Source organism: Trichoplusia ni, chromosome 2 (genome assembly GCF_003590095.1).
Source record: "Trichoplusia ni isolate ovarian cell line Hi5 chromosome 2, tn1, whole genome shotgun sequence".
NCBI lineage: Eukaryota > Metazoa > Arthropoda > Insecta > Lepidoptera > Noctuidae > Trichoplusia > Trichoplusia ni.
In genome coordinates this window covers 9347288-9361019 of record NC_039479.1, presented here as the reverse complement: position 1 = coordinate 9361019, position 13732 = coordinate 9347288, and the positions used below count along the sequence as shown (strand labels likewise).

The 13732-nt window shown below is 38.4% G+C and overlaps 2 protein-coding genes across 2 annotated transcripts; one reads left to right on the top strand and one right to left on the bottom strand.

Moving 5' to 3' along the window:
• Window positions 1-929: 929 nt before the first annotated feature.
• LOC113506583 (helicase POLQ-like) lies at window positions 930-9669 on the top strand. Its single transcript, XM_026889423.1, has 16 exons — window positions 930-1845; window positions 1989-2167; window positions 2547-2738; window positions 3071-3152; window positions 3739-3938; window positions 4104-4249; window positions 4328-4489; window positions 4684-4853; window positions 5155-5395; window positions 5730-5911; window positions 6218-6372; window positions 6773-6868; window positions 6941-7032; window positions 7293-7488; window positions 7911-8045; window positions 9411-9669. The coding sequence occupies exons 1-16, from the start codon at window positions 1071-1073 to the stop codon at window positions 9480-9482; spliced, it is 3075 nt and encodes a 1024-aa protein (XP_026745224.1). The 5' UTR covers window positions 930-1070; the 3' UTR covers window positions 9483-9669.
• Window positions 9670-9945: 276 nt separating this feature from the next.
• On the bottom strand, window positions 9946-12352 carry LOC113506594 (ribosomal RNA-processing protein 8). Its single transcript, XM_026889434.1, has 5 exons — window positions 12146-12352; window positions 11360-11939; window positions 10887-11061; window positions 10438-10674; window positions 9946-10178 (listed from the first exon to the last, which is right to left on the bottom strand). The coding sequence occupies exons 1-5, from the start codon at window positions 12212-12214 to the stop codon at window positions 9965-9967; spliced, it is 1275 nt and encodes a 424-aa protein (XP_026745235.1). The 5' UTR covers window positions 12215-12352; the 3' UTR covers window positions 9946-9964.
• Between the last annotated feature and the right edge of the window lie 1380 nt (window positions 12353-13732).

Sequence of the window (13732 nt, the reverse complement as noted above, 5' to 3'; positions counted from 1 at the left end):
GAGCCAAGAAAAGGGGTTTTCATTTACCAGCAATTAACATGACTGAAAAACGTACTTATTCAGTGATGACAGTGAATTTTCATTAATTTGGACCGCAATAAGATGCTCTTTTAAAGTTGTAAGTACTATAATCCTCACGAAAGTTAAAGTTAAGAAACATTAAAAAAAAGCAGGGCACAGGTAAGTAGTCACTTTGGTGCATTACCGAGGTGATTTTCTTACCTCATAAAAAAGCCATAGTCAGTGTGATCGTCGTTAACTGTTTAAAAATATGAGCTCTATGTAAGTACAAATACATCAGGGTATTTGACTGAAGTATGAAGGAGTGCAACGCATTTCCATACACCGACACCAAAACGCGGATAATGAAGCACGGCGGTTCAGGTTTAGTCAGTAAGAGTCCGAGATTACCTCCCCATGTCCTTCCCCAAGGAAATGGGTGTCCATGAGGATTCCATCGCCTTACCAAAAACGAGTATTTGACAAAATCTTGTACTTTAACTCGTATCAGACATACGAGTTAACTCAAATTACCAAAAACTATTGAAAACATATTTTATTTTTTACTGGTAATCACAGTATCCCCTTCAAAAATAAAATTTACAGCGAGAAGAGCTATACAGGAAATTCAATCGATTTTAAAATAAAATTACACGACAAGCAGCAGATTCAATCAAGTTTTTTTTTTTATAATTATTGAATTTAATAACTATAGACTTCTAAAATAGAAACGTTTAATTTTGTAAAATGTTACCAGCTTCACAATCACATTGTTTTGTGCTTTTGTTGAAATTTCTCTAGCGATGTACTAATTTTATTCAATTACAATATATAAATATAGCTATTGTAACAATGAGTAGTAACATGGTTATTGATTAATATTGCATTCTGAAGTAATAAGCAGACACGATGACCCTGCAAGAATTTACACTGGCAGCCCAGTTTTAGTGTCAAAAGTGCTGCGACTATTGACGTATGAAGATAAACATGTCAACTGTCACTTGGATTGTTTTTATGATTTGACCCGGTAAAAATTGTTTTGAGGTGGTGTAAAACGAATACAACAATGAATGTTATTATATATAGACTTAAATGTGTTGGTGGTATGTAGGTTTTCGTTAGTATTTTTAATCATGGATTCTAATCGTGATAGTCAAGATACTTCGACTCCTAAACGTCGACGACTGGGAACTGGAAGAATTTTACGACAAACTACACCTAAAAGTCAGCTAATTTCAAACTGCAGTCCAATAAAACGTCAACAAATGAAAGGAGGTTCTCCAGTCAGAAGTTTCTCGCCCCTTATACCGTGCAATCAAGTTGAATTCCGGAGTATCTGCGATTCAGAAAACAGTGTGAATAGTGATATTCCAGGTGCCTCTGATATCCTAGAGAGTTCACAAAAAATAGAATGGGAATCTTTAGATGTGTGCACGAGTAAACTCAACGAAATCTGCGAAAAATCCAGTGAATACTTGGAAAACTCTGAGAAACCGGAGGTCTTTGAAGACATTTCGAATGACATGTTCCATACTAAGTTAGAGCAATCTTGGCTGAATCATGTGGATCAAAAATTTAAAGAAAATATAGAAGAGAGTTTTAATATCGTAAATCAATCAATAAGTAATCTTGATGATGTGATGGACAATAAAAGTTCACTTTTTGAAACTCAAGACTCATTTTTACTTGATATTAAAGATGAAGTAATACAAAATATAATACCTAATGTAGATAAGTGTAATGCGGAAATCAAAGTAGAAAAAGGACCAGTCAGTGGTTTTTATGGTCTGCCTATGATAACCAAGGGTTTGTTTAAATCGTACCGGAACATTGAAAAGTTTTATGGTGAGTTTTACAATATTTGATATCAATGTGCTGAATTTCCATCAATCATTGCTGTCAAATTATAAAAATATTTGCAGTTGTAGTTACAAGAAAGTTTTTTGTTGTTATTTTTTTTTATATATAATCGTCTCCAAATCTGTTAGAATGGCAAGAAGAATGTTTGAACTTAGATGCAATACATAAAAGGCGGAATTTAATATATGCTTTACCAACAAGTGGAGGGAAGACACTGGTAGCTGAAGTACTAATGTTGAGAGAAGTGCTCAACAGGAAGAAGAATGCATTGTTTATATTGCCTTTTGTTGCTATTGTACAGGAAAAGGTAAGTCTGAAATACAAATTAGAATTAAACTGAATTTACTACAATGAATGCCGTAAATGTTCTTCTTTATAGACAATCAGATCTTGACAGATTGTTTTTTGTGGTAGTGGCATTACAAAGCTTAAATTTTGTAGAATTTAATTTATTTGATTAAAATGAGTTGGCCAGGCAACTATTTTTTCTCTTCTTCTTTTCTATCTTGTTAACAAACCTGTCAGTTTTTTTACATTTCTATTCCGCATGCTATAAGTGTTAAATATTTGTTTCATTAAAACAGATCGTCAGGAGCTGAATATTAAAAAAAAATCTCTTTCATCAATCTCAAGGGTACATATATTATTTCCCAACAAAATGGTTGTATTTTGTTATATTTCAACAGATTGGGGCCTTGTCACCATTTGCAGTTCAGCTAGACTTTCTTGTGGAAGAATATGCAGCTGGCAAGGGTCTGATGCCTCCTAAAAAGAGGCGGCGAAAGAACAGTATTTACATAGCTACTATAGAGAAAGGCTTGGCTTTAATCAGGAGTTTGATTGAGCTTGATAGACTCCATGAGATTGGCTTAATTGTAGTAAGTAACAGTAATAAAACCTATTTACCATGACCTGAAATCATGCCTATAATACTTAAACTAAAACTGTAGCTAATGTATGTGTTCCTCTGCGGAGCCCATTAAAGCTAATGCCGCCGCCACGGAACATAAGGAGCAAAGGAAGGAACATGGGTCGGTTTTAGTCTGACACTTTTACTGACTAAAACCCACCCATCTTCCCTCCCTTCCATTCAACCCAAAGCGGGATGAGCCATTTAATGATTTGCAACTCGACAAAAAGCAAAAAAAAATACCAAGCATAGCGCGCATCATTTCTATTTTTCAAAATTTAAATTTTTACTTTCTTGTAGGTGGATGAATTGCATTTAATTGGTGAAAAGTATCGAGGAGGCACTCTTGAAACATTATTATCAACAGTATTGTTTACCGAAAGTAAGAATTCCAAAATTACTCTTTGCAGAATAGTTCCATTGAACAATATTCTTCTCTTGAAGAATAGCCACAGCGTACATATTTGGCACGATGGCCCATTTTGAGACCCGAGGCAGAAACCAGTATCACAACATAAAAGAAAGGGGAAGCATAAAAGATGTTTATGTAAACATTAATGTATTTAAAGAAAATTCAAAAAACTGTATTTGCCCTGTTCATAATCGTAGCTGGTTTTCTGGTTGTATATTCGACTGTCAGTATGTTTATTCCAAAATTTCCGTCCCTTTAGAATAGTGGTATGTTCTTGTGATTGGATTGCTGATTCAAGGTTTCTTAGGTTCGAATGTATCTTTCACATTAATTACAATTTGTTTAAACCGGAGACGAAAAATATCCCGAAGAATCCGGTTAACCTGGCAATGTGAGTAAAGCCCCGTCGGAGATCTACGGGCGGTTTAAACTCTGATATCAGACTGTAACCGCATCAACCTTACGATAATAAGGTCTTCCCTTTAATGTTCTAAGCAATAAATAACAGATCCTTATGTACCAATTATAATATTCATCTTCCATACAATTTTCCTAGAAGACATCCAAATAGTAGGCATGAGCGCAACCATCGGCAACCTGCACGAGATCGCTCAGTTCCTGAGGGCGGACGTGTTCAAGCGGGAGTTCCGGCCCGTCGAACTGACCGAGTATGTGAAGCTTGGTGATATGCTGCATAAGATTGTGTGGGGACCTGATGGGGCGGAGATCGTGCCGGAGAGGGAACTGGCTTTTGATGTAAGTGCATCTAATGTTCGGACACAAAAATTTAAAAGAAAGTCACATTTATTTTCGAGATGTTAAAGAATAGACAGTTCGGTTTAAAGTACTAGACGGCGTGTGGGTAATGCATTCGTAAAAAATCTTGTCAGATAATTTTTTGTATTATAAATTTGTTTATAGTACTCTGCTGCTGCCAAAAACGTGGATCCAGATTTACTTGGCGGCCTGGTCTCCGAAGTAGTTCCCAAAGGAAGCTGTCTGGTGTTCTGCTCTACGAAGCGCAACTGCGAAAATGTTACCGTTCTTCTATGCAAGCTACAAAGACGGTAAAATATTAGAGAATCGAGCGCTTATCTACGTAGCGAGATGGGAGTTCATTCTACAATGCTTGTGTATTTACTCAGAGAAATGATGAGCCACCGGAAAGATGAGCGTCAAGCGCTGGAAAAGGCGTTGAAAGCTGAGGGAGCTAACGCGGAACTAGCGGCTTCGGTCCGCTATGGCATCGCCTTCCATCACGCCGGCCTTGCTAGCGACGAGCGCACGATGATTGAACAGGCTTATAGGTAAGAAATCATGTAAAGTTCAAGGGAGGTTCGAATCAAAATCAAATGGCTCGTCGAGAAAAATGTTTACATCCATTTTTCGAGTCTATTGGCATTAGCTGTTGTTAAATAGTGACTTATCTAAAGGTCTTCAACTAGTCAATTTTTTCCAAAACGCTTCGCCTAATTTTCAAATGAAAGCTGTGTCCCATCAGGTCTGGTGTAATATCAGTGATCTGCTGTACTTCGACGTTGGCCGCCGGCGTGAACCTGCCGGCGCAGCGCGTGATCATCCGCGCGCCGCTGGTGGGGCGCGACTTCATCTCGCTGGGCGCCTACCGCCAGATGGTGGGCCGGGCGGGCCGCGCCGGCGTCTGCGATACTGGTCCGTTGCATGTCCAAGTAGTGCGAGTGTGAGGTGGATAGTTGTAGCGCAGTTGTAGTGTGTAAATAACTTACTTTTTTCAATGTTTCACGGGGTGTGTGCTTGATTTCTGGTAATATATTTCAAGTCCTTAAAAGTTCTCAAACCTTATTTTATTGCAAGCTTTTTTTCTCAACTGATAATCGGCACCTGATAGATATTATGTTAGGTACCTTAGAATTCGGCTCACTTTTCCGCTTTTCTCCAAGTATAACAAGATTTCGGTTGGAATTTTTTTTTTGCCTTCATCACATGATGCCAGGTGAGAGCATAATCATTTGCGGGCAGCGAGACTGGGCACAACTGCAGGCAGTTCTCCGCGGGGGCCTGGCTCCGGCTCGCAGTGCGCTGCGCAGTACTGCGGAGAGCGCGGGGCTGGCCAGCGCGGGCGGCGGCGCGGCGTCCTTGCTCATGAGTGGGGTGGCCTTGGGCCTGGCCACTACTAGGCCAAGGCTGAGAGACCTGCTGGCCTGCACGCTGCTCGCTGTCACCGGGGACGATACGTACGTGCCTTGTACTGCTTGATTACTCTTATGCATCCTCACAATCTAACATTTAGCAGGAGAGCTTGCAACGATGTCGACAAACAGACCACTTCGCGCCGCCAAAGTGACATGAGGTCCTGAAAATTAGGTTTCAAGAGAACCTGATTGAAATGATTTTTTTATTTTGTTTAGCCTTTAGTCGCTACAAGCTAAAGACAGACAGATATATCAAACGACAGAGTAATCATGGAAATGCTGAGTCATACATGACGCGGTCATTGTAATTTTTATGTATTTAGTATTTATTTTCATACAAAACTGTCATATCGATTGCACTTATTTCCAATTACAGGTCTGACGATATAAAAACCATATGTGATGAATGTCTCCGTTCTCTTATAAAATCTGGTGCTGTTGAAGTAGTCGATAATAAAAAGAAGAATGGTGATGTGTCACGAGTTACGGAAGGCAGTGTCCATGTGTACAATACTAGCGAACTAGCCGTTAGTAAACTAGGAAAAGCTGCTATAAAAGGTATATACATTTTCTGTTTTTTTTTACGTTGTTACGTCAGTGTTCTTGTGTGTACGAATCGCTAGAGTAGGTTAAGTTAGAAAAAAAATATGTAATTACCTATTTCCATTTGCAAAATGAATTTTAACTTAATACAATTTTGGGTTAAAAGTGCTCTTCGAATTTACGACGTATAAGAAGAAATTTAAAGTGTTTACCCATTAGTGCCTAAAATAATTAAAGCCTCTTTGCCTCTTTTCTCCTGTAAATTCCGAAGACTAAAAATATGAGATGCATGTTTTCATGTCCATTATATTTGTTCTTCAGGTTGTATGGACCTGTCTACAGCAAAGCAATTGCTGTTGGACCTCGAGCTGGCCTCACGCGGGCTGGTGTTGATGGGCACGCTGCACCTGCTCTACCTGGTCACACCGCACGACGCCGCCGGGGTCAAGCCAGACTACGCACATTATTATTCCTTGGTAAGTTTCGTAGGAACGCTTGATTGTACATCGCAGCAAGGAGCAAGACCATTTGGCCCACGTGGCTCTGATGATATAATAAAGAATTGATGAAGAACCCCCGAATCTAAGACGTCATTAAGAGCCAATCTACAGCCATAAGAAAAAGAACGAAGGCAGAACATTAATATTGTAGAAGAATAATGCCCGTTTTCACCAACATCCATACAACTTTACGGGATCCCCTAAACATGGTTAGGGAGCCGTTAAAAGATGGTGTTGTTTTACCACTTGTTAGGGGTCAACAAAATTTTAGCCCTAATAATTATATTTTTGGGAAGACCGTTAACATAATAGTGCATTTTTCGTTCTCATTCTCGATTTACCGTAAAAAGTGCCATTTTTTGTACCTTTTTTATAGTATTGTAATCTGGACGAGGAAGGAGTTCACACGGCGAGAATGTTGGGCATCACCGAACAAAACGCAATAAGGATGATGACTGGAAAACCTATCATCGTAAGCATTATTGCTATGTTACGTGTTTATTTTTTTTATTTTTTTTTATTGAATTAATACAATTTATTTCAGAGTGTGCCAGAAAAAGTGCTTTGTAGGTTTTACTTGGCCTTAATGTTACATGACTTATGGAAGCAAGTACCATTCCATGTCGTTTCTAATAAGTAAGTACAAATCTTTTTTTCTTAATGGTAATGGACATATTACACATCTAGTTAATGTATGTAATCTGAATAGGTGTAGTATGCTCAATCACAAGCATGATTACCTACCAGATATTTGTCATGCCAATATTTAAATTATGAAAGCCGTTTGGCCCGTGAATAGTTGTAAGATCTCTTCCTTTTCAACATTTAGGCAATTTTTTTTTGTAGCCGTTTTGTTTTCATACATTTCTAAAGTTGTTTCTGGTACCCGTGAGCAGATACAACATCCCGCGCGGCACAGTGCAGTCCGTGATGTCGTCGGCGTCGTCGCTGGCGTGGAGCGCGCACCGCTTCTGCGAGGAGCTGCCGCAGCTGTGGGGCTTCCGCGCGCTGCTGGGCGAGCTGGCCGCGCGTCTGCTGCACTGCGCCGCGCCCGACCTGCGCGCGCTCATGGAGCTGCCCGGCGTGCGGAAGGTACGGCGGCGGACTGGGGGCCGACGATGTACGGCCCTTAGTCTAACGTGTGGAGCGGGCCCTACACTTGCAGCGTGAAAGGCCGCGAAATGCATGTGTAGATGGATTCGCGCGCACGCTTCGCACCGTTCCCCGCTAAGCGCGCGATTCTTTATATGAATTCACGCCGCGATTCGTGCCGTTCCCCGCAAGACTTCCCCGGTGTAGACCCCGCTTTAGACAAATTTTCTATTTCTCCCCCCATTATCTTTTGGTTTAGTAAGGAAATCATAAAGGACCCCATCTGCTCGGGGGAGGTTGGTTTTCGTTGGCTATCATTGTTGATCCTGGTTTCCAGGAGTTGCAATGATGGGCATGAGTGGGGGGAGAATCCCATTAAAAGAAAAGTTAGAACAGCCCAGTTGATAGTTTCCCTGTGTCAGGCTCGCGCGCTGCAGCTACTGCGCGGCGGGCTGCGGCGGCCGCAGGACGTGGCGCGCGCGCGGCCGGGCGCGCTGCGGGCGCTGCTGCCGCACCTGTCGCGCGCCGCCGCCGCCACGCTCGTCACGGCCGCCAGGGTAACCAGCTTGCTACCAATACTAACGCGGTGTCCTGCATCGAACACACACGAGCAATGCTACACAAGATAAATTTCCGATAGTGTGATTTTGGTCATTACTTTTCGAATCGTGCAAAAAAAAGTACCATTTTGTAATTGCATATTGGATCATATCTGGTCACCCTCAAAACAAATCCACGTTACTTCACATCTCGCCGCAGACTGTTATATAGGCCGCAAATAGGATATCTATGCCTTTGATTTGAACGCGTTCGTCGTTCACGCAGGACACCGCGTAACACTAATTAAATCGAGATATCTTCGAATGCACTCCACGGTCTAGCGCCACTTCTTAATGTAAGATTCTTGCTCTGGTAGAAAAGAAATTTTGGTTCAAGCTATATACAGCGCCCTTTCCCTGTTGTCAATGGCGATAGCCTTACTTTGAGAGGCCGAGGTGGACCCCTAAAGTGATCTTAATGTTTAAGAATTACGTAATGATACCCTATATCCAAGTATCACTACATAGTATAAAACAAAGTCGCTTTTTCTGACATCATGTTGTATGTCCCTATGAACGCTTAAATCTTTAAAACTACGCAACGGATTTTGATGCGGTTTTCAACAATAGATAGAGCAATTCTTGAGGAAGGTTTTAGTGTATAATAAGTTTAGGTTTTGTGTAAACTGACAATATTACAACGATATTAGTTAAACATGTCGGAAAAAATTAAGCCATTCGAGAGCTTTCCTCGAGAACGCTGCCAAAACCTTTTGAGTTACAACAAAACTATGTATGGCGGGTTTGTACCTCTTTAATAAATCTACAAAAAAGTCCGCGGTGGTATATGTCATCTTCCAAGGATAACCCACAATAACCATTTTTATGTGTTTTCTTAATACAGTAAAATTATGAGTTATTTACGAACCTATTTTTAACAATACAGTACTAATCCTTATCCAAATAAATAAGTTAGATATATTATACATGTAATATAGAACAAAATTGCCTTTTACACTACACCAAAAAAGTGAATAGGTAATGAGTTATCGTAATATTAAAATCTCCGCGCGAGAAATTAAAAATCGATGAAACGTAGCGAAGATATCGTTGGCATCTATATACTAATATACTTATACTAATATATAAAGCTGAATAGTTTGTTTGTTTGTTTGTTTGAACGCGCTAATCTCAGGAACTACTGGTTCAAATTGAAAAAATATTTTTGTGTTGAATAGACCATTCATCGAGAGAGGTTTTAGGCTATGTATCATCACGCTGCGACCAATAGGAGCGAAGAAAAAGTCATAACTTACATCTTCTAACCACGCAGACGAAGTCGCGGGCAACAGCTAGTTAATTAATAAACTTTATTACTTCCAGTTGTATCTTATAGAGAAAGTGGAGAATCTACGTGCTGAAGCAGAAGACGTCATGGATGAATTAAATAACTGATTTTTCTTCTAAAAAATCGTTACAAAATCTAGCAATGTATGAAAGCGCTTAGTTCCTAAACCATGAAGCGTAAGGATGTTTTTGCTTCGTGTGTTACAGTAAATGATGTACAAAATATATGCATTAGCTGTCAATAATTTAATAAGAAAATGCTACTTTATACAAAATCAAATTAAATATAAGCCAATGTATAGATGAATTATTTTTGATTAGTTCTAAAGTAAAATAATATATTTTTTTATTCATGTGTTTTATTGCATTATTCTAAACCTCCTTCCATACGATGCCACTTACCAGGACAAACTAATAAAGCTGAAAAGTCGTTTATTTGCTCCTCTTGTTGTAACATAACACGACTGTAGACTCTATAGGTAAGAAATAGGGTACATTTTACTCTACTTGTAGTAATTCGTACCGATTTCAACATTGGGGGAAAAATAAGTCAGAAATGATAGTACCAAAATTGTGGTATGTACAATTTATTATCGTCGTTTATACAAGCACGGTTTGAGCGTGATCGCCGGCAGCTTGGCCTTCTTGACTGGCGGGTCTCTGACCTTAATGAACTCCATGAAAAAGAACACATCATTGTTCTTATCGAGTTGCTTCAGCTTGAAGCCGAGTCTTTCTACGTCGCTGGTGAAGGTCTCAACTTTGTCAAAGCGACTCTCCACTTCAGCTATAAGGAGGTGACCGCTGTGGAAAAACGATTGACATACTTTAGTTTTTTGGATGTTAATGCATTGTTAGTCGATATTTATATCGTAAATTATATGATCATTAATCTTAAATTGCATGAGTTAATAGTTGGTAGGTTTTTTTGTTCCAATGCTTATAAGATGCTGTGGATACTGGGTTAATGTGTAATTTACATTTTATCCAAATAAATATCAGGCTTTTAAGTAAATATGAAACATTAAACAAGTGAGTGTTATATCCACAATTAATTACTTACCCCATTTTGAGGACTCTGTTAGCTTCAATGAGATACTGAGTGAGGTCGGTCCCCATGAGCGCGAGGCAGTAGACGGCCACATCGACAGCGGCGGCCAGCAGCGGCGTGCGCGCCATGTCGCAGGCCTCCACGCCGGGCGCGGCCGCCAGCAGGTCGAACGACCGCACCCGCTGCGGCACGCGCCGGGACAACGCCGCCTCGCCGCAACCCATGTCCGCTATCAGGCTTGTTTTTGGCCTAACAATAAGCAACATTCACATGGTTATAAAACAATTGACCAGTTAGGCAGCCAATGTCACAACGTGGAACTACAAATGATTGGTCTGTATGAGGGTGTAGTCCTCAGTCCTAGTGTAACAAAAACAAGATGTAACAGAAACAGTTATTAAACTGCTTCTGTGTTCTCTTCTACAAAATATACTCCAAGTTAATTAGGAAAAGAAGCTTACATTTTCATAATTCTCTTAACAATAACATCTAGTGGTTTGACAGGCCACTTCTTGACTTGCAGCTGGTAGCCCTGGTGATATGTTTTAAAAGCCGCTGGGTCATTACTGAACAACTTCTGTGCTTCAGATCCTGAGGTTGTATACAACTTTTCATTCAAGAACCTAAACTGAGCAGCTGAAAGGAGAAAAATATTATAGGTTAAATGATATCTTCCATGTATGGTGCCGAGCAGCATGATTCTTTTATATGATTATACTGGATTGAAATTGAAGGTTGATATTGCCCACTACTGATTACTTCAAAACTTATTTTAGATTCTCAGTTACTTAAGCATGGTTGAGGTAACCGTGTCAAAGCTACTGTGTGTGATGTTTTGCAGGTTCATTTCCTAAGAAAGGCAGTCCTTACAGGCAAAAAAAAAATGATTATGCTATTTACCAAGGACAGGATATGGAAAGATAATCTCACTCACCTTTAAACCTCTCTAACATCCTTTGTCTAAGACTATTACTTGTTTTAGTTATATCAATATGGCTTCTCATACTTTTATTTTCAAGAAGAGCTTTCAGTTTTGCTTTCTTTGCATTAATAGGTTCTGTTTTTACTACGCCATTTAACTTATTGCTAACCTTTTTCTTTACAATATTGTTGTTTTCTACTTGTATACTATTTAAACTGATGCTATTTTGATTGACTATTTTTTTCTTGATTTTCTTTTGTTTCTTCTCTGAAAACAACAAGTCTTCTTGATCATCATTCTTAATGCTTTCATTAAACTTCTTTTTTTTAGCATTTAATAAGACTTCATCAAAGTTTTGTGTGTCTGGGATTGGGTCACATTGTGGACGCCCTTTTGATTGTACCTTTTTGTTTGTATTATGTAGTTTTTGCTTTTTGTTATTTGTGATTTTATCTTTTTTTTTTGGATCAGGTCTTTTGTTCTCAAGTTTACGTTTTCTTGGTCCATTGGTGAGATTATTGGTAGGGATTCTATTAATCTTTTCAACCTTTGGGGCTTTTGTTTCTTGTTCTGTTGGTTTCTTGTCTTTTTTCTGCAGACAAATAGAAATATTTTAATTCCTAAACTTAAGCAACTCAGTGCATTAGAGCAAAAGTATTATAAAAACACATTCACAAAACCAAGTGTAAAATTAAATTTTAAAAGGTAAATTGTAGTAGTTTTCAATCATAAAGGATACAAATAATCTAAAAGGTGCAAAACACTTTCATGTTTCGAAAAGAATGAACGCAAACAAACCTTTGCTTTTCGCATGAATTTAGCATCGCTCTTTGGGACATCATCCCCCCAGGCTGGTACTTCAAACATATTTATTTAAATTTTAAAAAATAATCCATTCAAATAAAAATGTTATTTAAGAGTTTAGGTTATATTTATCAGTCGACAAATGCGTGGTCTTGTTTATGACAGATCGTATTGTCATTTGTCTTAAAATTTACTTGACAGCTGTTGACGTCAGAGCTACGTTTTGTTTTAATAACAATAATTTGTACTGCAGAGTACTGAAAATTGGTGTATTCATATTTACAATTATTATAGACATTTAGGACATTTTTTTTTATTTTACAAGTTATGGTTTGCTGCAGATATTATAATATTATTACTGAATAAATTTCTGCTTCAAAACATTTTTTACGTGCCTTTTACCACCCACCCTTAATGAAATAATATTCTAATCCCTTGGGCTCCTTATTCCAATAGATTTTACCTTAATCGTCACATAATTCCACGTCTTTTTTTCCGAATAGACAATCATCAAATGACTCTCTCCGTTTTGGTTCATCGGAAGGGAGTGTTAGATTTTGCCACGTTGTAATACACTCACTTTTTTGTTAGTTTGTTTGTCGTTCCGGTTGCTTTTTTTGCAAATCAACTTTGAGGCACGTCTCGATAAGTTAGCAAGCTGGAATTTTCAGACTAGCTTCAAACCTGATGACAATGGAATTCACAACTATAAAGACAGCTGGAGCGAATTTTGATAAAATTTGAATAAAGTGACATTTCAAAACGTGTGTTTTTAGGTTTTTTTAATCTAAATTATTTACCGTCTAAACCCACCTAGGAACATGGGTGGGTTTTATTGCCTTTGCTCCTTTTATGTACCGGGCGGTAACTATTTCGGACAATCTCCCAGATCCGGCAGGCATCAGCCCTAATGGACTCTGCTTCACATGTCTGTGAGGCGTGGAAGACGAAAGCGACGTAAGAATGGGCCTGGTCTAAAAATTACTTGTTGCGGATTTGATCAACGCGAAGAAAAACCAAACGTCAAGAATCGACGAAAGCTTGAGTTTAAGTGTCTTTGTGCTTGTCTTGAATGTTAGTGAAAATTATTATTCTCGATGCGGGAGCAGTTTTTAAAAGATGAAATCAAATTAAGTTCTTCATAAAGTTGTAGAAAAATGTTATCAATTAAATTATTGATTAGGCGACAATGACGATAACATTACCAGTTAGATTTTACTGCTATTTAATTAAAAGAAACATAACATACCCAAACGATTGCTATTTAACATTAAATAGGTACCTACAGTTCAATTAAGTCTGCTATAGAGTAAACTTGTATCAGAAAATTATCAATTGACTAAAAATAATAAATGTAAAAAAGACTCGTTACCTGAAATATAATAAGGGACTTACATAATTAATGAGTAGGTAAGTATTTTTGTAATACTTTTAAAGTTTATTTTTTTATTTTAAAACGTAATATGCAGTCCAACTCAACATAGTCATAGACGGCAACATAGCTTAATGAGAAATAGATTTAGAAACTAGCAGTAGGACCTAAGGACCGACATATTTTTCATTGACATGTAGAAAATGGTA

Excerpts from the sequence above, each read along its gene's own strand:
- LOC113506583 (XM_026889423.1), top strand. The coding sequence starts at position 1,071 with ATGTTATTATATATAGACTTAAATGTGTTGGTGGTATGTAGGTTTTCG. Across the intron at positions 1,846-1,988 it reads GAACATTGAAAAGTTTTATG|AATGGCAAGAAGAATGTTTG; the intron begins GTGAGTTTTACA and ends CAAATCTGTTAG. Across the intron at positions 7,489-7,910 it reads AGCTGCCCGGCGTGCGGAAG|GCTCGCGCGCTGCAGCTACT; the intron begins GTACGGCGGCGG and ends TCCCTGTGTCAG.
- LOC113506594 (XM_026889434.1), bottom strand. The coding sequence starts at position 12,214 with ATGTTTGAAGTACCAGCCTGGGGGGATGATGTCCCAAAGAGCGATGCT. Across the intron at positions 11,940-12,145 it reads AATTCATGCGAAAAGCAAAG|AAAAAAGACAAGAAACCAAC; the intron begins GTTTGTTTGCGT and ends ATTTGTCTGCAG. Across the intron at positions 11,062-11,359 it reads GATGTTAGAGAGGTTTAAAG|CTGCTCAGTTTAGGTTCTTG; the intron begins GTGAGTGAGATT and ends TTCTCCTTTCAG.